Source organism: Symphalangus syndactylus, chromosome X (assembly GCF_028878055.3).
Source record: "Symphalangus syndactylus isolate Jambi chromosome X, NHGRI_mSymSyn1-v2.1_pri, whole genome shotgun sequence".
NCBI lineage: Eukaryota > Metazoa > Chordata > Mammalia > Primates > Hylobatidae > Symphalangus > Symphalangus syndactylus.
Genome location: NC_072447.2, coordinates 65,574,650 through 65,593,444, shown reverse-complemented (window position 1 = coordinate 65,593,444; position 18,795 = coordinate 65,574,650). Strand labels below are relative to the sequence as shown.

General features: G+C 53.0%; 2 protein-coding genes and 1 non-coding gene across 6 annotated transcripts; all 3 read right to left on the bottom strand.

Moving 5' to 3' along the window:
- Nucleotides 1-617: 617 nt before the first annotated feature.
- On the bottom strand, nt 618-3,694 carry LOC129475843 (putative uncharacterized protein FLJ39060). The gene is made up of 2 exons (XM_055268247.2): nt 3,434-3,694; nt 618-2,417 (listed from the first exon to the last, which is right to left on the bottom strand). The coding sequence occupies exons 1-2, from the start codon at nt 3,683-3,685 to the stop codon at nt 2,298-2,300; spliced, it is 372 nt and encodes a 123-aa protein (XP_055124222.1). The 5' UTR covers nt 3,686-3,694; the 3' UTR covers nt 618-2,297.
- A 6,789-nt stretch (nt 3,695-10,483) lies between these two features.
- Nucleotides 10,484-17,940, bottom strand: LOC129475842 (melanoma-associated antigen D4-like). Of its 4 annotated transcripts, XM_055268243.2 has the most exons (14): nt 17,805-17,905; nt 16,641-16,902; nt 15,542-16,375; nt 14,914-15,117; nt 14,747-14,810; nt 14,474-14,553; nt 13,994-14,085; nt 13,288-13,367; nt 13,160-13,202; nt 12,706-12,768; nt 12,363-12,410; nt 11,647-11,761; nt 10,891-11,321; nt 10,484-10,695 (listed from the first exon to the last, which is right to left on the bottom strand). In XM_055268243.2, the coding sequence occupies exons 2-14, from the start codon at nt 16,848-16,850 to the stop codon at nt 10,686-10,688; spliced, it is 2,274 nt and encodes a 757-aa protein (XP_055124218.1). In that variant the 5' UTR covers nt 16,851-16,902; nt 17,805-17,905; the 3' UTR covers nt 10,484-10,685. The 4 variants fall into 4 exon arrangements, with proteins under 4 accessions (XP_055124218.1, XP_063490871.1, XP_063490870.1 ...); XM_063634801.1 differs by lacking the exon at nt 12,363-12,410 and having other exon boundaries at nt 16,641-16,851; nt 17,805-17,940; XM_063634800.1 differs by lacking the exon at nt 12,363-12,410 and having other exon boundaries at nt 17,805-17,901.
- LOC129476596 (small nucleolar RNA SNORA11) lies at nt 12,007-12,134 on the bottom strand. The gene has a single exon (XR_008655021.1). It is a non-coding gene; the product is annotated as a small nucleolar RNA SNORA11 (small nucleolar RNA).
- Nucleotides 17,941-18,795: the final 855 nt, after the last annotated feature.

Sequence of the window (18,795 nt, the reverse complement as noted above, 5' to 3'; positions counted from 1 at the left end):
GAAACAGTGGATATCTGCAGGAATTCAAACTGTGAAACAGTGAGGGGTAAAGATGGTGTCAACCAGAGAGGCTGGCTGTGTTAAAAATATGAGCCACCAGCCCCATGCTTCATGCTCTCAGTTAAAGCCATGCTGATAACCTCCATCCCTGGGGATGGCCAAATTGAGAATGAGGGATTGGCAGGACAGAGATGTCTAGAGGATGAGGAAATGAATTTTGGAGTCCATAGGATCCAGGCTGAGTAACGAAGGTTAATGTAAACTGACAAATTCAAATTTTGAGAAATGTATCGGTCAGAGATATTTTTAATTTTTTAAATTTAATTTTATATTTTTCTGCAGATGGGGTCTCGCTGTGATGCCCAAGCTGGTCTTGAACTCCTGGCTACAAAGTGCAGCCTCCCAAAGCTCTGTGCAGTGGTGCTGTCATAACTCACTGCAGCCTCAAACTCCTGGGCTCAAGTGATCCTCCTGCATGAGTCTCCCGAGTAGCTGGGACCACAGATGCGTGCCACCATATAAGGCTACTTTTTTCTGTTTTTATAATTTTAGAGATGAGGTCTCGCTACATTGACCAGGCTCGTGTCCAACTCCTGGCCTCAAACAATCCTCCTGCCTCGGTGTCTTGCATAGCTGGGGTTATAGGTGTGAGCCACTGCACAGAGCTAGGTGAGGGATTATGATGTGACACTCATAGCCCCTTAGTGTTTGGTGATTGTCTCTGGGTGTTCATATGTTCACAGGGAGGTGGAGACATAGACAGATCCCATTACTGAGAAATAAAGAACTCCCTACAATGAAGCAGATTAATGGAGGGGACTTCCTCCTTTGCAGGGAGAGAAAAGGGCAGTGCTCAAAACAGGAAGAAAAGCCATGAACAGGAATTCACTGGAAATGGAATGTCCTCAGAAGACCTTATCTTTTCCGTGGGAGGCAGGGGATGGGTGATTCCTTTTGGATTCTAGCAGCATGGATACTTAGCCATCGCTCGCTAGTAGTTTGTTCCACTATAATTTCATGTGGTCACCATTGACCCTTCACTGAAGTCTGTAACTGGCATAGCGTCTATAGTCCCGTGAGTGGTGCTTTTGGGGATTTAAGGAGCAGAGCAGTCAAGCGAAGCGTTGCCTTCCTGGCATTGCCGTTCCCCATTGGTCCTTCTCCAAGGGAAACTGGTCATGGTCATCCAGACAGAGACCAGCAGCCGAGTGGATCTGAGATCCCCCGAGAGGGGTGTGAAACACAGGGGAGTCACTGGCAGGTGGGCACTCAGGAGTGCATATGAGACAAACCCCCTGACCCAGAGGAGACTGGATGTCGCACAACATCTGTGGAGGTCAGGAAGATGGGCAGAACTTCATGTGGTTCCTTCTGGCATAGGGCATGGCTGTGGGTGTGGGATGCACCATTGCAGTGAAGACGAGTTTACTTAGATATTTTGGACTGAGGGGTTCCAGGACATGGGAAATGGAGGGCAGCTGGGTCCCAGGAGAGGAGAGTGCAGCTGGACAAAGGGACTTCTGAGACTCACTGGAATAAATGGAAAGAAGGGAGGGGAAGTCGGGGGCATATGCCCAGCTTTTGAGTTGTTGTTTATCACAAATTTATAGTGTGGGATGTCTCATGTCCTGCCTGGCACCCTGTTTGTCCAGCCTCTGGTAAGGGGAGTCAATACACAGGAGGTGGTGGGCTTCTCAGGAAGAGGGGCAGGCAAGAGGCCTCTCATTAGTTTGGCTGCTTCCAGAAGTGGGAGACTATCAGAAACCTCTCTCATCTGAGTCTCCCCAAGGCCCTGGCGGAACAGGAGTGTGGCAGGAAGGGGGAGCCCTAGGAACTTGTCCCATGGTCTGGGCAGAGGTCTCCCAGGCCACAGAGGAGAAGAGAGAGGAGGTGTGTCCTGTGTGACTCTGGCAGGAAGGATCAGGGAGCCCTCCTGAGACAGCGCTTCTGAAATTGGGCTGGCTGGAACTTTCTGTCAGAAAATAGGAATGACAGAAAAAATTCCCCTACTATGATAGAGGCTAGAGGGTGGTAAAGAGGAAAGTGAGTTGGGGTAGCAGGAATCCTAGGTGCCACAGGCATGGTTTGCAGGTACAATACATTGGTGGTAACATGATGGCTCAGGGACAAAGAAGCCTGTCTCCAAACCGTGCATGTGCATTGAGAGGATGCAGAAATTCTGGATTCATGTCAGGCCCGTCTGCGTTTCTGCCCTCCTCCACCCAGCATTGAGGGAAGGGCAGGGTAGAACTAAAGCGAATATTCTTTTCAGTTCCTGAATAAGGGGCTTGCGTACCTCAGAGGAAGACAGAACACGCACATTTCTCTGCGTTTCTCTTTGTCTCATCCTTAGTCTCTAGGCCATTAGCCCCTGTTGCCATGGGAACTGAAGCTGAGTGTCTGATGCATTCATTGGGCTGTGGGAGAAAAGCAGAGTTGGTCCTTGAAATAAAGGCCCCTGGGAGGGGCGATTCTAGCAAGGCAGTCACATCGAAAGAATTCACAATCCCCACAGATATATTGATCCTTGTGATTAGTACACACACACACACATGCACACATCCCACACACCCCCACCCCATACACACACACACACACACACACACACACACACACACACACACAGGCTTCATCCTGAACAGGTATGATATACAGAGCATCACACTGGCTGGCCCACAGGGATCTTGTGGGAGAGGCCAGGCCTCTGTGACCACGAAAGGGGTTGCAACTGATACAGTCAGGGAGGGAGCCCAGGAAGGGGAGTGATTCCCTTAAATTTGCTTGTTGAAACCCGTATCCGGCAGGGGAAAGGAGGATCCAGTGCAGAGCTTGGATTCAGCAGAGGTGGCTGTTGATGTGACCGGTCCCCCTGTTTGGGTGGGAAGGCCCTGAATGACACATGCAGCAAGGCAAGAGCGGTCCCATGCACCCTTTGCTCTTGGCTTATCCAGCTCCTCCCTCTGAGATAGTCCCACGGGGAGCCCCTGGTTGACCTGGGATGGGGATCCCCTCTTTCCAGGGGCAGAGTAGAGTTCTCAAAGCTGGCAGTTTTCTCCTCCTTACCCTTTCTCCCTCACTGCCCCTTCATCTTGCCCCCTGCTCATCAGTCGCCCTTTGGTAAAGGACCTCTCCCCTTGTTCCTTTCTCTGTACTCCCTCATCATTTCCTCTACACTCCTTTCCTCTTTCCTCTCTCTTCCTACCTCACTTCAGCCTCTGTCATCACCCCTCATCTCCCCTCTCTGCTCTCTCTCCTCCATGCCTTATCTTTCCCTTTGTCATCCCTCCGAGTTCCCATATCCCTCACTGCCCTTTCTCTCCCTCTTTCCTTTATCATGTTGTCCTCCCTGGTTTTCCCCTCATTTTGCTTTTTCATTCTCTCTATGCCGTTCCTTCCCCTCACCCTCCCCGCCCTCCCCTCCCCTGATACTTACCCAGTGACTAATCCTTAGTTCCTTAACTGGTGCTGGGCGTAACGTGGGCTCTATGTGTTTAGCTTTCAGCCTCGGAGGGCAGTACATCCTAAAGTGAATCACCAACTTAATTATTCCTCTGCAAATTACCATCAATGATATGAGATTCAACGACAAGGAGCTGTGAGAGCGCACAGGAAGGGAGCTCATTTCTGGGGTGGGCTCAGTGAAGAAAATGTCATTGATGATAGTCCTTGTTCTGACATCCACCATCCTCTGCTTGCCTCTTTCTGTCACTGCCTTCCCTTTCACGTTGGGGACAACTCTCCTCTTCTATCCTTTGCAGCAGGGTGGGACTCCTCTCATGGTGTCCTGCCCTCCACACCCCAAGGTGTGAGTTCTCATGAGGTCCAACCGGATGCCCATTCCCTGCAACCTGAGCACCCAACAGGCCAAAGAGCACGAGGGGTAGTTTCAACTCGCCCGGGGACCCTTGTTCCTGCTCCCAGCTTCCCCAGGGCACCTTTGGTCACGTACTTCACTCACCCCTTCTCTTTCTCACGTTCACTTCTCACCTCTCTTCCCCCTCCCTCTTTCCTGGCTGCATCCTTTTCTCCTAAGGCTTTACCCCATAAAGACAAAGAAACTGGCTGAGGAGACAAAAGAAAGAAAGTAGCAGAAGATGGGAAGGAAACAGGTGAGTGACACTGACTTAGTTGATTAAGAGAGCTTGATCTTTTTTGAGGGTGTGGGGGGTTCTTGCTCTGTCGCCCAGGCTGGAGTGCAGTGGTACGATCATAGCTCCCTGTAGCCTCGAACTGCTGAGCTCAAGGGATCCTCCAGCCGCAGCCTCCAGAGTAGCTGGGAGTACATGTTAATTTTTTTCTTATGTTTTGTATTTTTACAGACGGAGTCTCACTTGTGTTGCCAAGAGAGCTTGAGCATCAACTGGCAGTGAGGACGGCAGGAAAGCAACTGACTTATCCCCTCTCACCAGACCTTCCAACTGTCTGCAACACTGACATTACCATGTATCCCGGCACGTTGTTGGTAATGGTGGGGGCTGTAAATTGCACGATTGCTCTAGAAAGTGTATTTACAAATCACTTAGACACCCAGATCCCCTCTCAGCTCCTCGTAGCATGACAAATCGCTCTCCCCCAACTCTGGGAGATGGAGGACAAATGTACTCTCTGCAGAGCATGAACCAGCAGATTTATGGGCTTTGGAACTTCAGGCTCACTTGAAGGCATACATCCCAACTCGGCGTAGGGATTTCAGTTGCTGTCTACAGCAATCTTCAGTCCCTCACCTCCGCTGGAGTTTGGCGTCCAGATTGCTGGCATCTTGCCCCTTCTCAGAGATGCAGGGGAGTCTTCCTGTGTAATCTAAACTTCCCCAGAGAGGAGACGTAGTGATATTGGCAGGCAAAGACCTCTGGAGTTTGCTTCATTAGTAAGCTCAAAATATTTTCTTATTTCAACGTTAGTTTTTCTTAGAGCCATGGGTTACTTAGGAGGATGTTTCTTAATTTACAGACATATACGGGGGTTTGTAATGATCTTTTGTTATTAATTTCTAGATCCCATTGTGGCATTGTGGTCAGAGAATATACAAATCACTGAAGAATCCATTGCTTATGGACATTCCTGGGATAGTATTCATTTAAACATCTTTATGTACACTGTAATGAAATATAATACAAAAATGGAGTTGCACACAAAATGAGGGTACCACTCAGTAAATGGTTCCACAGGGACGTCTGATCCCCTACGATCTGGGTTGAGAAGTGGTGTAGTGTATTGCCGGCAGCTCAAAAGCACTCTCATGCCAGTCACTCTTGTCTTCCACCTCAGCAAATCTAACCACTCTTGTGACTTTTAACACTTGAAGATAATCCTGCCTGTTTGTGAACGCCTTACACATGAGTAGAATCAGTATAGTACGTATTTTATAATCCGGGTTTCTCTTGGCAACATTAGGTTTTTCTCCTTGCTATTCACTTTTGTTGTGCTCTGTAGCCGAATTTCGTTTCTTCGCATTCCTGCGCAGTATTTTGAATTGTATGACGATGCCACAATTTATTCATGCCTTTTATTTCTAATGGACTCTTCAGTAGTTTCCAGCGCTGGAGTGTTAGTGTTATTATTGTGGTGCACGTTCACAAGGATGTCCTTTGGTTAACGTGCGTATGCATTTAAGGCTGTGCTTGCAGGACTGCTTTGATTACTTTTTCTTCCTTCATGGCACTGTGAGTGGTGACAGTGGATGTATCTGTTTTTTTTTTTCCCCCCGATCTCAGAGGGAAAGCTGTCAACATGTCACCAGTAAGTATCATTGTTTTCATAGGCTTTTAAAAGGTATTCCAGCGGAATCAAGAGAGTTCCCTTTTGTTCGTAGTTGGCTAAGAGGTTTTATCATAAGTGCATGGTCATTTAAAAAAATCAAACCCATGAAATACCCTTCCTGCGTCTGTAGGGAGTATCATACTTTTTCTCCTCCATACATTACTTCTGAGAGATAGATTTTTCAAGCGCTGAACCATTTCATTTCTAGAATACTCTTGACTTGTTTGTGATACGTTTTCCTTTTTGGAGATTTAACTGATTTGTTTTGCTAGTGCTTTATTCAAGATTTCTTCTTCTGTGCTTATGTGAAAGATAGGCCTGTGCATTTCATTTCTTACCATGCCCTTTAAGGTTTTTGCCTCATAAAATGGGATAGGAAGCATTTCCCCTTTTTTATGTTACCTGGCAAGAAGGTAAGATTGACATTCCTTCCTTCACAAACGTTTTGTAGAATTAATCGGTGGCGGCATCAGAGTCTGTAGGTTCTTGTGGCTGCTGCTGTCGTTTCCTTCAGATTCCGCCCGTTTAGAATTTGTAGACAATTCAGATGTTTAGTCTGTTTTCTGTCATTTTGTTGTATTTTCTTGAAATGTGTAAATTATACCCAAAGTTTCACATTTGTGGGCATAAAGTTGCTCATGGTTTTGAATAATGATCTCTTTAATGCCTTCGTTGCCCATAGTGATGTCTCCTTAGCCACTCCGGACACGGGTTGCTTCCTTTTTGTTCAGGCCCACACAAGGCATGTCTTAATCACATCATCTTTACAAAAAACCATCTCTGGCTGTGTTGTTTTATCTTTAACTGATTTATACTTTTATCGTTATTTCATTTCTTCTGCTTTCTTCAGATTTAATCTGTTGTTCAACATTGTTGAGAAAGATGCAAATGTTGTGCCTTTCTTTTTCATGCAATCTAGACAATTAAAATATGTCCCATAAGTTTTCTTCAGGTTCAAAATACTTTGTGATTTGATTGGTGATGTTTTCCTTGAGCTATGGATTATTTAGAATACAGGACATAAAAAGGATGCCTTTTCTAAAAATAAAATGAAGTGAAATAAAAAGGATGCCTTTTTATTTCATTTTCTTGCTTAATTGCCCTCTGAACTTCCGGGACTATGTTGAGAAGAAGTAGCAAAAGCGGGCATCTCTGTCTTGCTCCTGATCTTAGAGGAAAAGCTTTCACTCTTTCGCCATCGAGTACAGTGTTCACAATGAGTATTTTATATAGGACTTCCGTGACGTTGCGTTGAGGTTGTTTCCTTCTGTTCCAAGGAGTTTGAGTGTTTTTATCACGAAGGGGGTTGACTTTTGTCAGATGCTTTTAGTGCATCAATTGAGCCGATCATGTGGTTTTGTCTTCATTTTGTTGATGCCGTACACTAAATTAGTTGATTTTCATTGATCGAAACTTCCTTGCATTCCACGAATAAATCCCACGTGGTCATGGGCCTTTCATGTGTTGTTGAACTCGGTGTGCTAGACTTTTGTTGAATATGCATGCATAAACATTCTTTTGGGAAGTGTGTGTGTGTGTGTGTGTGTGTGTGTTTCTGGTCCTAATTCTTCTCTAAATGTTTAGTAGAATTCTCCACTGAAGCCATCTAGTCCTGGGGATTTCTCTGTTGGGAGGTTGATGAATACTGGTTAAGTCTCCTTACGAGTTGTCGAGATCTGAGATTTTTTACTTCTTCAGGAGTCAGTCTTGGCAGCGTGTATGTTTCTCAGAATTTATCCATTTCTTCTAAAGTATCAAATCTGTTGGGGTATAGTTGTTCCTGGTCTTCTCTTTATAATCTTTTTTATTTCTGTAGTATCAATTGTAATGCCCCTCTGTCATTCTGATTTTAGTTATTTGACCCTTCTCTGTTTTTTCTTAATCTGCTTAACCTATGTTCACCTTTTCAGAGACACCAGCTCTTAGTTTCATTGTTTTTTTCCTATTATTTGTCTATTCTCCATTTCCTTTATTTGTGCTCTAATCTTTATTACTTCCTTCCTTCTGCTAACTTTGGGTTTACGTTGTTCTTCCTTTTCTAGTTCTCGCAACACAAAGATAGGCTGTTGATTTGAGATCTTTCTTCTTTTTCGCTGTAAGCATTTACCACAATAAACTTCCCTCTTAACACTGCTTTCCCTGCATCTCCTTAGTTGTGGTATGTGGTGTTTTCATTGTCATGTGTCTCAAGATACTTTCTAATTTCCTTGTGGTCTGTTCTTTGACCCACTGGTTATTGAAGAGAGTGTTGTAATTTCCGCCTGTTTGTGACTTTTTCAATTCTCCTTCCGGTATTGCTTTCTAGTTTCATTCCACTGTGGTCAGAAAAGATAATTGGTATGATTTCAAACTTCTGAAGTTTGTGAAGACCCTAAATGTCAACAAAAAAGCTAAAGCATAAGACCTCTGGAAGAGAATTCAGGATAAAGCCTTGAAAAACTTGCTGTAGGCGAAGGACTCTTATAGCTATGACACAGAAAGCAATAGCCACGCAAAAACACGTTAAGTGAATTTCATCAAATTTGGAAATCTGGCTTTTCATCATCAGCGAAATGAAAAAGCAAACCATTCATTGCGGCAATGTTTGCAATATACGCTACCCGACAATGGAAAAGTTTGCACGCAAAAAAGCACTCTTATAATTCAGTATTAAGACGACAAATAATAATCAATGTGCAAACCATGTGAATGGTTCTTCACATGCCCCACCAAATGATATGCAACTGGTCAAGAGAAGAGGCTGGGCCAAGGTCACTAGTGGAGGCAGCGGCAAAGCTGGGTCAGAGATCTCAGGCAAGTCACCTCCCTTCTCTGAGTCTGTTTCTTCAAGTGCACAGTAGTAGCTCAGACGATCTTTGAGGGTGTCATGAGGTAGTGGGCAAAACGCCCTTGGCCCAGGGCCTGATGACGACGAAAACGAGGAGGAGCAGCAGGATGGATGCCCAGGAAGGAAAACACCCAACCTGATGTCTCAGGAGGCTGGGAGGGCGGTGGCAGGCCTCTCTTCCCAGTTGCTCTCAGCGCTGCCCCTACAGGGTAGGGGGAGGGGGTCCCTGGTGAGGCCCCACTGCGGCAAAGTGATGTGAAAAGGGGAGTGTCCAGCAAGCCTGGAGGCCGGAGGAGGCCGTGATCTGGCCAGCACCCTGCCTCTGAGGGCTGCTTCCTGTTCCTTTCCAGCGGAGCTTCCGTATCTCAAGTGCCCTCTGCACACAGTGTTCAAACTCACTCCTGTGGCTTATGGTGACTACCCCCACCCTGATCCAAGGACAGGCATGTGCCTGCTATGTGCACAAGGGTGTCTGGGGAGGTTCCGGCCAAATAGCATTAAATTTATGACGCCAGGGGTGGAGTCCCAGGCATCCCTCATCTCTTCCACAGCCCAGACCACAAACCAGGAGACATAAAGGGAAGGGGACTCCACTGTGTGCCTGTGTGTGTGTGTGTGTGTGTGTGTTCCAGTAAAACTTTGGGACTGGATTTCTGTCAGAGTCCCAGAATGTCAGTGTGGCCAAGCATGGACCCAAGCACCAGAGAAGCAGAAATCACAGCGGCAGCCAACATGGAGACCCACCCAAAGCCTTTCTGACGGACAGCTTCTGGGGTGTGCAACCAATGCAGTCCGATGCTCACCAGGGCTCCCCATGTGGCTCCATGCTCTGCTGTTGTTGTTTTGAAATCCTTCATAGTTTTTGACAAGGAGACTCGTGTTTTCATTTTCCACTGGGCCTCCCAAATTAGGTAGCCCGGTCTAGGTCAGGATCTGGCCGTGGCGGAGATGGCAGCCCCTCCTGGGGAAACAGAGGCTGGGGCTGGGTGCGGGGGTGGGAAGCAGGGAGCCTTCCACTGCTATGTTTTCCCTCCATATCTAGGGCTCTGTCCTCCCAAGCCCTGGACATTACCGGGGAACTCCAGAAAGCCCTGGACACTGTCCCTGCCTGCCACTGAGCCCTTCCCAGGAGACCAAATTGTCTCTGCCCTCACCGTCTTGTACCTGAAGCACGTGCAGCCCTACCTCAGACCCCTCCAGACATCACCCAGCCCTTGAACACACCAGGACCTAGGTAGGCCTGGTGTTGTCCTCACTGGGAGAGCCCTGCTGCTGGGGGAGAAGGGCTGCGAAGCCCCAAACAGGCCGCCGTTCCGTCACAGGCAAGGGACTGTGTGCGCGCGCACCGTGCGTTGTTTTTATTACATCCTGCTCCCTCAGCAATCACGGCCCCTCCTTCTACCCATTGGAGGGCTGCGAACACCACTGCAGGGCCCACCTCATTGTCCGTCAGACTCTGTACCGAGGACGGGGTCCTGAACTGTGTGGATGATGAGCCAAGGGTTCTGGAACATCGTCTCCAAGGAGGGGGTGTGGGAGGTGGGTCCTGGTGAGAGCCTTGGACCCTGTCCCTCGGCGGGAGGGGCAGTGGCACCAAGCTGCAGTTTTCCACCCCGCCCCTGCTCTGGCCCCACCTCTTGCCATGTCCCTGGGGCTGCTGAGCAAGGCTTGTAGAAAATCACATAACCATGAGCACTGGGGCCTCTCCAAACTCCTGGTCGCACACTCAGGCGTAACCAACCTCCGCACCTCCCAGCATCCCACCTGTCCCTGTGGGCCTTTTTGGCAGAGGTGGGGCCCACCTACCCCAGAGAGCCTGAAGAAGTTTCCTTGCTACAAGCCCAAGCGTGGCCAGGTATGGCAATGGGTGTGCAGGTAAAGGAAGAAACGTCTAAATTAATTTTGCAACTTTAATGTAACACTGATACCCAAAACGTGAAAGCACAAGGAAAAGCACAAAATGAAAGCAGGAAGAGCAAAGAGAGCTTCATCTTGCATGCCACCTCTGACTGACAGGAAGAAGCCGCCTAGGGTGCTGTGTCGAGAAGGAATCTGAGAGGAGGCGCTCTGGCTTGGCCAGTAAGATCGCTGCAGTTCATCAACGGTGCCTATAAAAGCACAAGAAACCAAAGTGACAACATCCGTGGGCACAAGTGGACCAGGGAGGGGTATACGTAACAAAATAAGTATCCGTCCATGCTGTTGCCGTTGCCCCCAACGCCCCCACGCCGGCCCTCTCTCCGACATCTCACCCCACTCCGCAGCCCTCCTGCAGAGTCTCATTTCTATACCGAAACTCTTACTGGATCCAGGAGAAGAAGCTGGCACCAGCTCTGGCGGCATTTCTGGTCCGGATGGTGGAGCTGGTGCTAGGGCCATCTAGGACGCTGGTGCTGGCCCCTCCATTGGTGCCGCTGCTGACACCAGCTCTCCACGTGGCCCTCCTGTTGGCACGGTTGCTATTCAGAATGTACTGATGGTATCTGGCCCAGAAAGCAAAGGGGATCCTGGCCCAGGCGTCGCCAAAATCTCCGTCCTCATCCCAGGTCAGGAGCTCGACTTGTATGTCATCCCAGCTCCACCGTCCAATCAGAGCTTCATCCCCGATATTCATCTGGGCCCTCATCTGGGCCCTGGCATGTTCCTCGGCCATATCCACATCCATTGTCTTGAAAGCATCATCCACAGCCTCCAAGAAATGAGCCTTCCATTCCCGGGGGTCTCGGTTCTGATTCTGAGGAGGAAAAGGGCGAGCATAGACACAGAGCTACCCCACAGTGGCTGAGCACCCGCGACCCGCCTCACCCCCTCCCGTGTGCTTTGTGCAATGAGGGCGGCAAAAATCAGGACCACAGGGATTGGGGGCTCCTACTCTCCTGTGCCAGACCTGGGATTTTGCCCCATCTGTGACCTTGTGTAGGGTGCTCAGGTGCCTCTGTGAGCGTTTGGTACCCTCACTGGAATATGGGGTAATGGGAAGGAGGCCTCGACCAAGAAACAAGCAAGGTGTGGAGAGCACCACCCCTGGTGCCGGGCACCCAACAGAGGCTCTCCCTTACCTGGGCAATGAATCTCAGGACCCTCATCTTGCTGGTCTCATGGCGGGCTCGCAGGCCCCAGAGGAATTCATACTCAGGTGGGTTGCTGTTGGGGATCTTCTTGTATTCCAGGTACCTTGGCATGAGAGGAAAGTAAACTTTGCTTCTAGCCAGGCAGACCTGTTGCTGAACGGATGGGTTCCAGGGGGCCCCTCCTCAACCCGATGCCGCAGCTCAGCTCCTGGAAGAGGACTGCCCTGCCCCTCCAGCCCTTCACTCATTCCCAAACCAACTCCCAGGACTTCTGCCTGCAAAAGTGAGGCCTTCAAAGCCTTTTGCCATCGGTCTTCCCCGGAAGCCATGCGGAGGTGCAGGAGGGCCACATGTAGGGCATTTGTCTGTAGGGAGGCCACAAGTTTGTGCCCCTCACCACGATGACCCCAGCTTCCTGTTGGGTGTGTTGTAAACAGAGGAGCCATTCTTCAGGCCCCCTGCTCTGAGCACACCCCACCTCGAGGGTCTTGGCCACACCCCGGCGGAGCCCTGGAGAGGCCCACCAGAGGAAACGACTGGAGAGGAAGAAACAGTCAGCCAGGAGAAGCGTGCTCCAGGCATCCTCCTCAAGTCCTGACCCTTTGTTGGTGTGCATGCGCGCCTGTGCGTTGGCAAGTCCTCCAGGGACGGGGAGAGGGTGGCCCCTGGCCTGAAAATCAGGAGAGTTGGGCTGAGGCCCTTACCGGCTGGGAGCCATGCTCAGAGGCGTCCCCTCTCTGAGCTCCGGGTTCCTTAGGTGTAAACCAGGGGGAACTCTTGTGTCAGTCTACAGGGCAGGTGCTCAAGGAGATGGTGGCCATTATCACACCCCACACCATGTTCTCAGGTGATGTGCGCTCCCTTTTCCCAAGACCGCCCTGGCCTTCGGCACCCCACACGCTCGCATAGCCCCACTGCCGCTCACTCCCAGGCCAGAGACACCCATCCCTCCAGTTGAAGATTTGGGATAGGGAACTGCTTTCTCAGCTAGACCAGCACACAAAGGATGCTCGAGTGAGAGCCGCAGTTGGCTCAGGTGATACTTACTTCTGCTTCACGAAGTCATCTGTGATGAGCTTCCTCAGATCGCCGAGGAATGGGTGCCTCACCCTGAGGGCAAGGAAAGGAATCCATGAGCAGAGACGGTGGCAGGGGCCCTCCCTAGCATGACTATGAGCTCCCAGCCCACGGGGAGTCGCTGTGGAGGCCTGGGCATGCAGCAGAAGCCAGAGGACTGTTGGTCAGGGATGCCCCAGGTAGGGATTTGATGGAACCCCTGACTCTGACTGTCTCTCTTAGATGTCATCTGGGGCCACAGAACAGAAAGGGGGCTGAGCAGCGTCCAGCACTGCTTCCCCATCCGCCCCGGTGAGATCCTTTGCTCTCTACCGAGCCCAGGGCGCCCCACGCCCTTGCGCCAGAGCACCAGGCTGTTGCAATCCCAGGACCTCTTTGGCCAGAGGATAGCACCGAGGGGAGGAGCTGGAGAGGCCAATCATACCCAGGGCGCAGTCCCATCTTGCGTAGTGCCTCCCAGAGGACAGCTGCGAGGGGAGAGGAGGTACGAGAGTTTGGCACCCAGAAGATGAGACTACGGGCAGCCCCCCAGTTGCAGGTCCAGCCACTCACCCTCGCTGGCACGGTTGCCATTCATGAAGATGACGCCCAGAATCACCAAGAGGAGACTCAGCCTGGGAGTGTCCTTGGTTCTAAAGGTGTGGAAAGAGAAATCCTGTTCGGCAGCTATTTGCCTGAGAGACACCACCAGGCTCTCCCAACTAGCCTCTCTCAGGTTTCCCAGCTTGAGGGGAACTCTTCCCAGGACAGGCACAGTTCACTAGCTGCTGGCAGACCATTCGCACCTCCGCCTGAGACTTAATCACCTCCTCTATAAAACATGGGTACTAACACTTCCCTGACAGGGTTCTGCAGAGGACAGGGCAAGGCAGGGAGCCGAAGCTCTGCAAATGGCAAACGTGTGTCCAGAGATGGCTCCAGACCTGTCCTGCCCCTGCCACATCAGGACCTACACTGAAGAGGAAGCTCTCCCCTAGGCCAGCTCTGCCGGGCCCAGGCCAGGCAGGCAGGAGAAAGAGGCAAGCCACTTTCCTCCGAAGCTTTGGGGATAAAGCCCGGCAGCAACTTGGGGAGACCTGATGGCAGCAAGGCCTCACCCCAGGCTATCATTCCTTTCATCCAGCGGTCACCAGGCGGCCCTCGCTGTGTGTGGGAGCCGTGCGCCGCACTCAAGCCCCGTCTTCCTGCTTCACTGAAGGGGTGTGGGCAGGGAAGGGACACCACGGAGGAAGGCCACGACCCGCCTTCCCTTTCTTACTTTCCAAGGAGGCGAGCTGAGGAGTCCCGTGTGCAGACAAGAATATACAGGTGTTCTTCCTTGTCAATCTCCTTCAGGTGGATCCCAAACTTCTACATGGGGGAGAAAACAGAGTGTGAGATCCAAACCCCATGCTGGGCATCCTGCCGGCAGACAGTGATTCCCAGTTAGAACTGCTCCTCAGCAAGGAATCCAAACTCGTGAGCGAGGGCAGAAGAAGACAGCGCACGGAAGACCTTCGCTGTGGGAGCTGACGCTGGCAGAGGCGATGAGACCCACCTGGCCAGACGGCGAGACACTCAGAGAGCATGAGAGAGAGAAGCCGAGGGCAGGAAGCACAAGTCAAACTGCCAGTGCAGTGGAAGCTCAGAGTCGGAGAGGTGAGAGATGGCTCCAGAGACTGGGCCTTGAGGGGCTGCAGGGTCACCCCACCCCCATGCCCGCTCTTCCTCCACAGAGCTGCTCCCATCCTGCACCCACCTTTTCCAGGGTGTACGTTGCTCGTTCAATGATCTCAGGGAAATGTTCGTCATATTCTCTGATGACATCCTTCAGCATGTCTGCAGGAGGGGGAAGAGTTGGAGAAAGCACCTGGGCTGAGCAGGGGTCACAGAGCTGTAGCCCCTTGGTCAGCCCTGCCGAGGGTGGCACAGCCAGGACCCCGTCCCGTGGCTACGGAGGGACCAGCCGCGGCACGCAAGCAAAGGGATGCCCACAGACTAGGGGATGGCGAAGGGGGCACGGGCTGCCTACCTGCGCGCTTGATGGGGATCTTCTTGTAGTCCTTAATCATCAGGTATTTCACCAACTTATTTGCCTGGAGAAGGAGGAACATGCGGGGAGGTCAAGGCATGGGTGACAGCAGAGATGTGGCCCACAAGGGAGGAGAGGAGGGAGATGGGGGAGGGTGGGCTTCTTACCCTCTCTTGCAGAAGGGTCACGTTGCGGGGGGGCAGGCACAGTACGTGCCTTGAGGGTATCTGGGACCTCAGGGCCATCGGGGGCCGAGGGGCCAACTGAGCCCGCACCGTCAATGAGGGCTGTGATGCTCTCCAGGTGGGTGGGACCGCAGGAGGCTCTCTCTCCTCCTCGCTGCTCTCATACTCATCATCCAGGTGCTTGGACTGTATCATTCGAGAGAGGAGAGACCCAGGGCTACCAGGCTTCCCGTGCCAAAGTGAGACACAAAAGCACCCGGCACGCACCTCACCCGTAGCAGGCTCTTGGAAATGAGAGCAGTACCAGCAGCGGCTGGCATGTGCTGCGTGCTTACTAAGTGCCAGGCACTGAGCCAGCCTCTTCTCCCACCAGTCCTGAGGGTAGGGACTACGTGGAGTGAAAACATGCTCAGCAAACTTGTGTTGGAGAAACATGGACTAGCTGAGAGGAGAGGAGGGGAGGAGAGGGGAGGTGAGGAGAGAAGGAGGGGAAAGAGGAGAAGAGAGGAAGAAGGGGGAGAGGAGAGGGAGGAGAGGAGCAGGAAAGGGAGGAGAAGGAAAGGACAGGAGCAAGGGGGCGTGGAGGTGGCAGGGGGCAGGGGGATCTCACCTTCTTGGTCCTCTTGCCTCCCATCCTGGCCCAGGGCTCAGCACTGTGCTGAGCAGTGGCAGCAGCTGCACCCTCCGGCTCAGGGATGCTCGTGGCCATCTTGGCCTTGGCAGCAGCTGCCGCCACAACATTCTGAGGCTCCACCCACCGAGTCTTGGCCAGCGCCTTCCCCGACTTGGTGGTCTTGGGCCGGGTGGCTGCCACCTCCCTGCCAGGTCCCGTCTGGGGCACACCGGAGGCGGCACTGGGGCCCTCTGTGGCAGCCTCTTGGGCTGGGGCAGGTCTCTTGGGGCGCGGGAAGGCCATGCCACTGACACCTGCCGGCTGAGTGAAATCAAAGACATCATTCTGACCCAGGAAGGCTGTGCTGGGCAGGTTGGCGTCCACCTCCCTGGCACACGGAGCCTGAGAGAAAGCACAGGCGCTACTAGGGCCCTCGGTAGCGGCCTCCTGGGCCGGGGAGCCTGTCTGGGACTGTGCGGAGGTTGCCGGAGCCCCGGGGGCAGCCATCTCACTGGTGACTAACATCTGGGAGGTCTGCGGAGAAGCAAGCGGTGGCTCAGGGGTGGGCCCCTGAGCTTCGGCGGTGTAGGTCGTGGGCTGGGTATCCTCTCCTGAGACCTGCGGCGTGGCCACCCGGTGGCTAGCGACCACCTGACTGAAGGCGGTACGGGCAGCGGCGGCAGCGGCCCGAGCCGCACGGTTGGAGGCGGCGGCGCGGGCTACGTTGGCAGCACGGGCGGCCGTCTCGTTGGCAAGTGTTTCCGGATCCAGCTGCAATGCCTCCACCAGGGTCTGGGCCAGCACAGGGTTTTCCAGTTCCCAGGGCTCATTCTGCAAGGCCAGAGAGAGGGGTTGGGGAAGGCAGGCCGCTCGACGACATACTTGTGTTAGCTTCCCTGTGCTGGCCAGCCTCTTCCCAGCAGTCAGCCCTGAACACCCCAAGACCTTCCCAAATCTTCTTCTTCCGAGCAGGGGAGGGAAGGCTTGGGGAAGCTGGGCAGTCCTTTCCCACACAACCCTCCTTGCTCCCCCCTCCTCCCTCCCCCATTCACAGGGGAAAGGCCCAGGCCAGCAGGTGGCCAGGAAGGGGCCTCACCGATAAGATGCGAAGGCCTGGACCCAAGCTTCCGAAGGCTCTGAGGATATGGATGTCAAAGCTGGTGAGGGTGCCATAGCCACCAAACGCACCGAATTCTTCATAGTCGTTGCCTTCAACCATCTCTTCCTCGCCGACTTCGTCGCTACCCTCATCCATGTCTTCAACGCTGTAGTTTTCCGATTGCACGCTGAAGCTTCCCTCAGCCATGCTGCGGGTCCCAGGGAGATGAGAGCTCAGCCTGAGAGGGAGGGTGAAGCAGCTGCAGGGGGAGGGGGCGGGATCCAATGGGAGGCGGGATCTCCCGGGAGGTGAGGGGCGACAATCATCAGGTTACTAGGCAATATTAGGCAGTAGGGCGCAGGGGGGGAGGTGGGGGGCAGACGGTTTGGCTTTCTGATGGGTTAGACCTGGTCAGGGACAGAGCCCAAGGAAAGGGGCAGAGGAGGTCGCGGGAGGCGCCGCACTGAAAGCGGAGTTTAGGATGGGCAGGCTCGCCATCCCAGCGGCTAGATTTGACGAGGGGGTGTTCTGGAGGGCTGGGGTCCGAAGAGTCCCAAAGGGGATGCATTGGGGAAGAGAGAAACAAAGGGTTTGGATTTAAGGGCCAGAGAAGGGGACCGGGATGAAGGGCGAGCAGATGGGAGAGCTCAGACAACGGGGGCAGTGGCAAGCCGCAAGCTCAGCGAAACAGAACCCCAGGGACCTTTGGCTAGGTCCGGGCGGGGGGCCTAGGTGGGGCTCAGACTCGAGCACTAGAGGCGGATGGAGTGGGGGCCTCAGACCTAGGTGAGGCTCCAATCGGAGCGCTGCAGATCTCAAACGCGAGGACTGGGCACTCCAGGAAGGGGACAAGCGGTCAGCTCGGTTGGTTCGAGTAATCTAGGAGTGGCTGGGGTGGGGGTGGGGCCTCAGGTCCAAGGGAGCTCAGCTCGGAGCACACGGGTCTGCTAAAGGGGTGAGGATCCTGAGCTCCGGTTTCAGTAGGGCTCACATCGGGGCGCCTGGGTCTGATGGTGATGGGGGCTCCTATCTAGACCTTGAGTCTAATGGGGTTCCGGTTCTGAGTGCTTGGGCTTTGTTCAGATCCGGAGGCGGAGGGAGGGCGCAGCGTCTCGGGTTCCACTCGCCCTCTCCCGGTCCTGTCTGGGGCTGGATCCTTACCTTCTCGGGGGCTCCAATGGCGTCCGTCCTCAGCCCCAGGAACCCCGCAGCCGCGCCCTCGCCTACTGCTGCCAGCACAGCAGCCCGGACCACCCCGCCCCTTTTCTCCGTGCACCCCCCGCGGCTGGGTAGCCTGCGCATGCGCGGACCCCTCCAGCCCGCCCGCTTTCCCAACAAAAGCCCTTTCCTCCAGGTCTCCAGTGCGCATGCGATTCCGCGGGTGGGTGGGCGGTGGGGTCGAAGGTAGGGTGGGGGGGCTCTTCCCGCCAGATCCACTTCACCTCTCCTCCTCCTCCTCCTCCTACAGCACGCGCGCACACTCATACCCTGCAGTGCAGCTCGACCCACCCAATCATCTCTTCTCAGTACCCCCACTTTTGCACAATGCTTCTCTGTCGTGCCCTGCCCTTTCACCCAAACTCTTCCAGCCTGGTCTGGGATACACTCTGCCCCGTTTCCCCGGCACGACCCCTTAGGTCACAATTAGTGAGGTCTCACAATTAATAAGCTGGGTCTCTAACTGCAACAAGTGGAAATCCTCAACCTGCGGGGCTATGAGATGGACATGGCCAGAGGATGGCACTTCGCTTTGTGTGCTTCTCCACTAGCCAACTCTCTGGCCCCCAGACATACTGGGAACATCTGCTTCCTCAGCTACCCTTTATGCAGCTTGTATGTCACAGAGGGATCTGTGCTGGGGCTTTTCTTCCTCTCACAGCAGCGCTGGGAAGTGGATGTCAGCATCCCCATTTGGCAGATCGGGAAGCTGAGGCACAGACACATTGCATGAACTAGACCACAGAGCCAGGAAACAGAAAATGCAAAATTTGGGCCTGGGTCTTCCGGACTCCGAAGCCCACCTCCTGCTCCTGCTGGCCTGGGGACAGAGGCACCGCCTCCTCCGTTTGAGTGACAGGCCTCCCCCACCCCAACATCTGTCCCAAAGAAGAAAGGTTTGTGCTGTAGAAGGCCTAAGCTCATGCTCTGCATT